This window comes from Leishmania braziliensis, chromosome 18, assembly GCF_000002845.2.
Source record: "Leishmania braziliensis MHOM/BR/75/M2904 complete genome, chromosome 18".
In the NCBI taxonomy this organism is placed as follows: domain Eukaryota; phylum Euglenozoa; class Kinetoplastea; order Trypanosomatida; family Trypanosomatidae; genus Leishmania; species Leishmania braziliensis.
In genome coordinates this window covers 67,534-77,819 of record NC_009310.2, presented here as the reverse complement: position 1 = coordinate 77,819, position 10,286 = coordinate 67,534, and the positions used below count along the sequence as shown (strand labels likewise).

Sequence of the window (10,286 nt, the reverse complement as noted above, 5' to 3'; positions counted from 1 at the left end):
CGTGTGGTTGTGTACCTGACATGAATGCAGTACTCCACGGAGGAAGAATGAACAGGCTGAGCACGAGTACCTGCATGCAGGTACATGTACACCAGACACCAGCATACGTTTCAGCCTTGATACACAGTAGCGACACCATGGGAAGTCAACCTAGCGTGTGAGGAGCGTCGTCCCACTCCCGAGAGGGGGGGATGCACGAGGTGGCGGCCAGCATGACGGGAGCGGCTGGGAGGCAGCCTGCAGGGCGGGTGGTCGTGGCTTGAGGCCGGGGCCGTGCCCAGCTGACTGAGTGGGCGCACTGCTGTGGCGCGTGTGCCCACGGCTGCGTCGAACCCTGCGATGGTTCATGTGACAGGCCGGGGGTGGTGTGAAGCGTTGAGCCTCTGTTGTACGACAGAGGTGGTGATGGACGCTTTGGAGAGTAAATGCGCTGTGACTCTGTGTATATTTTGAGGACTAACGTCAAGTGCGGTATTGCGAGGAGGTGTCTAGAAGTGCAGTCGACCCCCCCATGTAGGTAACCGTGGGGTGTTCCACTTTGCTGCTGGGTGAGGCAAGAGGGGTGGGGTGGGACAGGGCAGGGAAGCGAGCTGTGGTGTTCTGCGTGGTTGTGCTGCCGCGGTCTCGGAGGAGAGCTACTGCCTGAGGGGAGACTTAGTGATCGACATATAGCCACACCTGACGGTATTATCGCATATTTCTGTTTTCAAATGTGCTAGTGATATCGACAACGCGTGTGCTCACTGGTGTTCGGGAGAGGTAATACGGATTGATCTCTGTGTTTCTCCTATCCATAGCCGCCGTGTTGTATTCCCTCCAGCTTCCTCTTTTCTGGGGCGTGTGCTGTTTGGTTTCTTTTCGCCGGCTCTCGTCGTCCTCGTTGCGTGTGCGTTGGATGTCTTATTCGTTCTCACTTCGGTGTTTATTTATTCTTTTTAATTTCCAACTCACTTCCTTCCCCCTCTTTGGCGGCTCTTTTCTCCCTCCCTCTCTCCCTCTCTCCCTCTCTGTGCACGTGGTTGCAACGGACATTGGTTGGAGGTATCGCAGGTCCTCTCATTTTTCGCTCTTTATTTCTTACCGGTGCCGTCGGTAGCGAGGCGTGCTCCTACCGTACAGAGAGACCCGTACAGAGAATGGTAAGGAGGCGCAGGGACGTCACAGTTGTTGCGTCGACAGGGAAAGAAGAAGCAGAGAATCAATGACGTGGCGATGATTTGCTCTGCTGAAGTCGAGTATTATACGAAGTGTTTTCCCCCAAACGGGAACAAAGCTTAACAAGGCAAGTAGAACAGCTACTCATGTCTTTTGTGTGTGCTGTTATTGGAAGCTGTAAGCGAGCTCAGGCTCGACAAAGTGCGTTCACTTGTCTTTCTAAAAGCTCGTGGAGTAGTGCACTGCGTGTGCATGCGGCCTGTGTGCCACTCTTCTCAAAAATGTTTAATGCACTTCAGGCTTTCTCTGCTATTCTCTCTCCACGTCGCTACTAGCTGGCTGTCAAGTGCCAGTGCGCTCGTGACTTTTCGTTTTTCTTCCACTGCTCGTTTCAAGTCTACACGCGCGCACGCGCATACTAGGGAGCAGAAAAGGGGTGCGTTTCAGCAGATGGGCAGATGTCTACTTTGACAAAGGAGTCTACTTTGGGGCAAGTGTGTATCGGCCATTGGAGGTGTGTTTGCCGACTGCTCTTCGGGGGGTTTCCCCCTTTTCCTTTTATTTTTCAGCTCTTCTGCAGTCTTTTTTGTATTGATCTTCACCTTTGCTCTTCCCCAGCCGGGATGCCGCGGACTGCTCCCTTCTGAGTTTTCTGCCTGTTCCTTTGTTGTCGTCGTGTACCCGCTCGCTTTGCTGATCGTTGCTTTTAACTCGCCCACTTTTCCCCGTTTCGTGTACCCTCGTTCCCTCAGTTGTATGACAACACTTCTTTTTTTTTTTTTGTGTGTGTGTGTGTGTGGAGGGGAGGTGGCTTTGTTTGTGTGCCGAGACCATCAGCGGAGCCACATGTGGGGGTGGGGGTGGGGGGTGAGGTGGGGGTCGATGAGGCGACTGTCCGGCATCCACCGCCTTTCTTTTCTCAGTGCTCCGCCTCGTGCTCTTTGGTGTGGGGACAGGGAGCTCCCCTCTCGTGCAAAGTTGACCGGGGCTGAGGTGGGACACGTAAGTGACGATGGGCATCGCTCTCGGTACACTATTTTATTGATTTGCTGATCATACATTGCGTCTTTTGGCTGTTGTTTTCTTCTTCCCTTTTCTTTGCTCTGCGCCACGTGTAGTCTTCACCACTCATCACTCCACACGATTTCTGCCCTTTTCATGCGTGCGCCGTTGCACACTTTGGTTCTCTTCCGAACTCTCCGCCGTGGCCCCTTCAGGTTTACACCTTCGTGCTTACCGCGTATCATTGTGTGCTCTGTTGGGGCAATTCTCGCAGCTCTTCTGGTGCACCGACCGAGGAAAGCAACTTATGATGCACGACGGGGCGATACGAACCGCAAGTCACGGGAGGCTTGGACTCCCATCTGCAGCCCCATTCATACACACATACGCGGGCTGCTTCATAGAGTTCTCTTCTTTCAAATATGCTTCGGTGTGAGAAGTCATGACTTTCTTTGTGGTAACAGTGTCGCTCCCCCCCTCCCCTGTATTTCAACTCTGCTGGATCCCTTTGTGTTGTATACTCTTCATGTGTCTCTGTGCCTCTTTCTTCTCGCTCACCGCCCCCCCCTTTTGCTCGTGTCCTCACCTCCCTTCCTCCCCACTTCCTCTCATTCTGTTTGCTTTTTTGACCCCCCCCCTCTCCCTCTCCCTCGTCCCTTCCCGTTGCTCTTCCTTGTTTTGCTTCACTATGCCAACACCTTCCTGTTGCGAGACCCCTACTCATGCACCCACGAGGCACACTTGTTTCTCCCTACGTTTTTTTTTTTCACTGGCCCGAATGACACTTTTGTGTGTCTGCTGTGGCTTTTCTTCTCCCCGGGTGTTTTTGGTGCCTTTCAGTCTGCCACTGTCGGTGTCTCCTTCCCTCCTTCCCTCCTTCCCGCTGTGCAGTGCATCGGCCTTTCTCCTCGTTCACTCTTTTCCTTTTAGTTTAGGTGTGTCTCTCGGATATCCTGCCATCCGTTGCTCCCCGTGCTGCACCCCCTCCCCCGACTCAGTTCTTGTGTTGCGCCCTCCTTTCTTCGCTCCTTCTTCAGGGAGTTACCTTTCCAGGCGATTTTTCTCTTAATTTTTTTTTTTGCTTCTTTCGTTCGGTTGTGGTTCCTCTCCCGTGGATTATTCTCTTCAAGGCTTACTTGTTTTGTTTTTCTTCTTCGTTTCTGTTGTCGAATGGCTCCTGCTCAGTAGTTTGCTCTGTCCGCTTATGCGTCCACCCCATGCTGGGATGGGGGATTAACACATCGTATTTTGCTCGGACGGCTGCCCTCCTCTCCTTTCTCGCTCCCCTTTTTACCCCCGCTGCGTTTGCACGTGTCTCCTTCTTGCATGCACTCGAAGTTCGAGGAAAGGCATGAGGACGCAGGTATGTTTAATTCGCTCGCTTTTTCTTCCAGTGTCACTGTGGTCAACATAGCGGTACCTCTGAGGAGAGGGAGCACTGCGTGCTTGATGAAAAGAAAGGGAGACGGTGTGTGATGGATAATAAAGTCGAAGAAGGAAGAGGGGAAGGGACAGGAGACTGCTGACAAGTGTGCCAGTAGAAAGTATGTTCTTTTCCGGTGGTCAGTTCTTACTGTTGAGAAAACTGCACTTCTTTCACTTTGGTTGCACATCGGCAAAGTACCCCACTCCCCTCACACATCCTCGAATACAAGTTAGAAGTGGTTTAACGCAAATATGCCTTTACCTTTTTTCTTTTCTTGGCTTCATTCAAATAGTTCGAAAGAAATTTTCTTTCTCTTCTAATCCGCTCATATATGCACATCCCCTCTTTGGTGCTCTTTTTTTTTTTTGTGGAATGTCTTTCGGGTTCTCTAGTTTTCCTGCTGCGTGTTGCCTCGTCCATCTTCGGCATCTTCAGACTCCCGCTTTCTCTTTCTGACTCGGTTCTCTGTTATCACGTGTTCGCCGCTTGCTTGGTTTTATTCTATTTTTGTTTTCTTCTTCGCGCTCTCTCTCGCCCTCTTCTCTTCAGACCAGAGCCAACGTGATGCAAAGTGGCCCATAAACGATAGAGACAGAGGGCGCAATGACAACCAGAATCGAATGGAGCTCTCAACGAACAGGGCCTTCTCGTTTCCTCTTGCCTCCCTCCTCTTTTCATTCGACTCTTGGTATCGACATCTCTTCTTATTTCGGCTTCTCGCTCATGCAAGTCTCTTGGTGTATACATGAAGGAGTGCGTGCATGCATTGGTCTCACTAGACTCTGTATGAGTGGTTCTCTGTGTTTATCTGCGCGGATGACTGCATGCTTATCTGCGTTGTCCTGATTTTCCTATTTCGCTTCTGCTTTCCTTTCTCCACTGATGATGCCGGCCACCCCAGTGCATGATATCAGGGTGTCTAGCACCCCCCTCCCCGTTGTGGGGAAGCCAAGAGTCTGCAGCCTGCCCTCGGGCACGGTTGCAGGCTCTTGGTCTCAGTGGACAGGCCCGGGCTGGCGCGGTGCGGAAGAGGCGTGCGGCCATGACCACAACTACATCAGCGCACTACGAATCGTGCCGACGATCCAGCAAACACGCACGCGTGTCCGTTGTCTGCTCCACTTTTGCGTCGCTGCGGTGATGTTGAGCCCAGTGCTGGGCACTCGCTCGCGCTCTCTGCAGTGGGATTTTAGTGGGACTGAATGTCGCCAAACGCCCTTGGCCGGCTCGGCCCCCTGGCTTAGTCGCAGTGCAAGAGTGGTGTAGGTGGGCTGTGGTGGTACGCCCCTGTTTGTTGACTTCTCTGTGGATGGAATAACGTGTTGAATTGAAAAGAATTTCTTCTCTCTTCTCCTTGTTCTCTTTTTTTTTTTTGTTTGTTTGGGGTCCACGGGCGCAAAGGACGCATCCCTGTGTGGGGCTCTTTCACCATAGTCGTGACGTCCGTACGTAACGGTGTTGCTCTCTTTCTTTTTTTTTTTTCTCTGTTTCTTGCCTCTTCGCCTCCCTGCCACTTTACGCTGGACTAAGCGGTCCCCTTCCCCTACCTTCTTTCCCACCTTTGCACTTGGTTGTTTTTGCCCGCCCGTCCACGGAGTTTCCCTCTCTCATGCCTGCGCGTCTAGCTTGAGGACGCGGGTGTGGCGTTGTTCGAGAAGGCCATGCGGGTTTGTTTTTTGAATGCCGTTGATGTCGAGAGCACTGTGCCTCGATGTGCACGAGTACCGCGTTGTTGTCGTCGTCTTTTTGTTCTCTCTTTTTTTTTTTTCTTCCCAGTCTACTCCATTTTATCTTTTTTCTTTCCTTTTCTCGCTTCACGTTCCCTCTTCTTCCCAGCGCAGTCGCCCTGAGCGAGCATTCACTGCTTGGGACCTCTGTGCTCGGCGCGCTGCCACACATAGCGCTGCGGCTCTGTGTCCGCTTGTCTACGGTTGTAGGCGTTTCCGGGGTGTCTTTCTTCCACAGTGTGGCTACCTTTTGGTCTTCTTTCGTGTAGAAGTGCCCCTGGCCTCCTCAACACGACCCCTCCTGACATGGGCACAGTCTTCTCCCGTCTCCTGTATCCGCATATCTGCTTCCACTATCGTAGATGATTGCACGTAGACAACAGTGTGGGGGAAGATGGACACGTGTGGCGTTTTACCGGCAACACGGAAGCCAGGTCCCTTACTTCCCTCCTCCTCCTGTCTCAGCCCGCTCCCCCAAAGGAGAGAGAGTTGCGGCAGCAGCGGTTCGAGGGAGATGTGATCTCTTCTGTGTAGAGCATCTGGCCCAGGGTGTGCGCCAGCTTCCCTGAAGTGCGTTTCCGAGGACATATGTGCGCGACCCCACGACCCCTCTCTTTCTCGTTTTCCTTTGAACTCCACGGGCCCTCCATCACATGACGCAAGACTATGAGCATAGGAGGCTAACAGGCCCCATGCAGAACGTACTTTGCAAGGATACAGGCTCGTGCCAAAGCATTGTTCACGCCACCTGTGGCATGTCGAGGGTCTGCATCCACATGGCGGGCGTACGCGTACATGGATTCCATGGCGCGTCTTGACTGCACCACAGAGAAACTTTTGTTTTCGTAGGTCACCTAGTGGTTGACGTGGGGACCAAGCGAAGACCACATCAATGATCAATGTTTGGCACCAACTCTTCATCCCTCTCTGCGCTGCAGCTGCGGTCGGGCCTCTCTTTAGTTGCACATGCGCACAGTCGACAATCTCTACCTCCACCTTCTCTCTCTCGTACTGTTCACTCTTTCACTTTCTCATCTCGTTCACTCTGTGCTTCTGTGCGTGTGGCGCAATCACCCTTGCACTGCCACACCACCACCACCCCCAGCTCCCAGACGCTACCGCCTCCCCCCAAACAAATATTACCTGCAAAGAGCGCCGACCTCCTCTTCCTCTTTCACCCATTCTCGCCTTTTCTCTTCTTTTTTTCTTCATCTCCCTCCCGCGGCGCTCTTCTTTCCCCTCTTTCGCGTCGGTGTTAGCGAGTACGTTAACGTTCCACTTCCCTTTTGTTCATTCTCTTCTCCTGCCTCCCCCTGCCCTGCTCCTTACCGACTCTGCCACTTCGCTGTGTCTCGTCGTGTCTCAGTGAAGCGAAACGGTCCCTCAATCGCTTTATCCACCTGTCGTTGCTCTGCTGTGTGCGAATCCACATCTTCTACACTCGCAAAGACGCAACACAGCACCGAATTTGCAGCTACGGTTACATCCGGGGCGACAGTGAGAGCAGACGAGGCAACGTCAGCTGAACAAAAAGGAGAAAACGAATTCAAAGTGGAACCAAACAAGTAAAGAGGCGTAGAGAAGGAGAAAGTGCCACAGGGCGTAACAGAAAAACAAACGTACGTGTGTGCGCATCTCGGAGCGTAAAGGAGCATGTAAATCCATAGAAAGTTGGAAAGAAGAAAATAACACAGACAAGACGTATTCACAAGGAGACGGAGACAAATCCCTCAAGCACTGAGAAGGAGCAAAAAGCGCTTCACCCCCCCCTCCTCCTCTCCACAGAGAAGACGAACAGTGAAAGACATCGAACTGAGGATCGATTGCTTCTGTTTGCTCTCTTTCACACAACTTCTCCAATAACAAGCTTTACGTGTGCAGGCGTGTTTTTCTTCTTGCTCCTTCCCTCCTCTCTGTTTTGCCGAATAGCGTCTTTTTTGTGTCAGTTTTTTTTCCTGATTTCAAACCCCCCTTCCCCCTCTTTTCTTCTGTTTTTTTTTTTTTTTCTCTTCGTTTGTTGTTGTTGTTATTGGTTTCCTTCGCCGCTTTCCCGACGTACATCCCGTTGATTTGTTGACCATCATTTGTTTTGTCTCCGCCCTTTCTGGTGTTTTTTTTTTTCGTTCGTTCAGCCTTATTTTTTTCCTCGGCTCTTCTCTCCCTCCCACTTCGACTATTTTTCGTCTTTTTGTCCGTCTTTTTCGTGCTGTTCAGATCCGTTTTTTTTTTTGCCCTTCTTTTTTTGTTTGTTTGTTTGGACTCTCGTCGCCCTCTCTTTGGTGTTTGGTTGGTTGGCTCTTTTTCAAAGTACCCCCCGAAGTCATTCGCCTTGCGTTGCACAGAGTTTTGGTGCTCTCTCCCCTTCCTTCAGTACGGAGGCAAACCCACAAATATCAAACAGCGAAAACAAACATAAATCTCGGAAAGCGACAAATAAAAAAGGAAGGCAAACAGGTATTGCCTGTCTCTCTTCATCCCCTCCCCCCCTCTTTTATTCAAAGACGGCTGCTAGTGTTTTGTGTTCTCTGCTTCGTTGACGATATTTTCATTCTCCGCTTTCTCCCCCCTTTTTTAGCCCTTGCGTTTCCGTGGTATCACACACAGACACACCCAGACAGCAGCATTCGCTCATTCATTCGTTCGTCTCTGGTTGTCTTCGCGTCGTGCACAGCTTCCTGTTTTTCTTTTCTGTCTACTGGATGTGCATAACCGCCCAGCCTAACACCAATTTTGTTTCCTACTTTCTATCCTGTTATTTGTTTTCTTGAGTGAGTTGACAGGTGTTACCTCTCTCCCTCTGTCGTGCGTCCCGCTGTGTTTCGCTGAAGTTTTTTTTTTTCTGTAGGGCTGTTTGTCTGCTCTTGCATTCGTTCTTCTCTAACTCCCTCCCTCTCTTTGTTTCTCACATTTTTCTTTCGGCTACTGTCTTTGCATCCTCCTCTGTTTTCGACTTCTCGTTGCGTTTTCCCCCCTTTTTGCTCCTCTTCTTTGCGCCGGTTCGCCAGTTGGGAACTTTTTTTCTTATTGCGTCCGTCGTGGTCGGGTGCAGCTCCTGCAGCCTTCTTCTCTCTCATTCTTCACTCATCCTTTGCAGACTTCTTCTCCAGTGCCTCTTCGTTTTCCTTTGGTTTGCCGTTTGCTGAGGCATTTTTTTCTCCTTTTCGTTTCCGTCTTTCCTGTCTCTTAGTGCACCACCGTTTATTTCTTTGCACGCACTCCAGCGCTTCTCTGCGTCCTTTGTGTGTCACGGACTCCTTTCAGAGCTACTCGTCAGTGATTTCGAGTAACTGTCCACAGTTCCCTTGTACGTCTATTTCCTTTTGCCGAGATCTCCGCGTCTGCTTTTCCTGATTGATTCGTATTCTTCTTATTCTTTTTCTGGTGTTTGTTTCATCCGTTCCTGATTCTTTTGCTTTGGCTTTCCTCACTTCTTTCACTCCAGCCACCCCTTCATTTCCAAAGCCCGACCGCTCACCATGCAGAACGCCCCCGTCGTTATTGTGGCCTCGGCCCGCTGCCCTACGCAGATGCAGTTCTACACCCCAAGCAGCACGAATCTCTTCGTGCGCTACCTGTCGCGCGAGGTGGACGACGACCGTCTGCGCGCGATCTTCTCCGCCTTCGGCAATATCACCTCGTCGATGGTGATGCGCGACATCTACAGTGGCCAGAGCCTCGGCACGGCATTTGTGCGCTACGAGAAGCACGAGGAGGCGCTGCGTGCGCTGCGTGACGCCCACGGGATGCCGCTGCTCGGCAAGACTGTGTCTGTGCAGTGGGCGAAGCAGCAGCACGACGGCACGCCAGCTGGGCAGGAGCGGCTGAGGATGAACAAGCTGTTCCTGCGCAACGTGCCGCTGGAGGTTACGGAGGAGGATCTTGTCGATCTTGTGAACTCCTACGGCTCCGTCCGGAAGGTGACGATTCACAACGACACCGCGCCGTTCATCGACGCAACGGAGCGCCGCCGCATCGTCTTCATCACCTTTGCCGAGCAAGGCGCTGCGGAGGCCGCGCTGCGTGCAGTGCACAACACCTGCGCCTTTCACCAGTGCCGCGGCATCCCACTGATGTGCAAGTTGATTAACGACGCTGTGAAGTCCAAGAGACATCGTATGGACAGTGTATGTTCCGGTGGGGATGTAACTGAATTTGCCACGACCAGCCCGAAGGCAGCCAGTAGTCGCACCTCTCGCATGGTGGTTGCTCCTCTCAGTGTTCCGGACATGATGTGTGGGCCGGGCAAGACATCCATGGAATCGTTCTGTCTATCACAGGTGCCGCAGCTCATGTCCTCCTCAGAGGACTCCGTGGCGAACACGCCAAGTCGCTCCTGCGGTGGCTCTCAGTGGGACGAGGCGGCAGTGGCGCACACGCGTGTGTACTCATCGGTGGGGCCTTGGCCTATCGGTGGCGATTCGTCGAACGCGTCATTGCCGCGCAGCAGCAGCGATATGGGCTACAGCTTGCGCTTCTGTCATAACCCGTACTCGATGCTGGGTGAGAAGGTCTATGTGTAGCGAGTGCATATGCGTTGCCCCCCCCCCCTCTTTTTTTTTCCTACTCCTGCTTTTTCTTACCCACGTACTCGCTGGCTTTGTTTGCTTCAGCATGCGCGTTCTCTTCCCGTAAGGGAGTGATGGCGAACATCAGGGGGGCTGGTGGGGATGTGGATAGAGATGGTCGAGGAGTAGGCAAGGCAAAATCCAGCTCTGAGGCTTAGACTATGCCTTTGCTCGTTTTGTTGTTGCATTTGTTGTCCCTAGTTAAGGCAACCCGGGCGCTCTGTGAAACTGCCACAACACACATGACACTTGATCTCCGCACCTCTTTCTGTTTCATTTCTCTCTTCTGTATTTTTCCTGTTCAGCAGACACACTCTGGTGCACAAAGGTACGTTGAGGCGTGAGAGAAGGACAAAAATGATTGCTGTGGCTCAAGGTACGTCAGCCCATGTGGGCACACTTGTGTGCACG

General features: G+C 52.1%; 1 protein-coding gene across 1 annotated transcript; it reads left to right on the top strand.

The window, feature by feature from the left end:
- Positions 1 to 8,786: 8,786 nt before the first annotated feature.
- LBRM_18_0190 (hypothetical protein, unknown function) lies at positions 8,787 to 9,830 on the top strand (the record flags this gene model as incomplete). Its single annotated transcript, XM_001563894.1, has 1 exon — positions 8,787 to 9,830. One exon carries the CDS (start codon positions 8,787 to 8,789, stop codon positions 9,828 to 9,830), a length of 1,044 nt encoding a protein of 347 aa, XP_001563944.1.
- Positions 9,831 to 10,286: the final 456 nt, after the last annotated feature.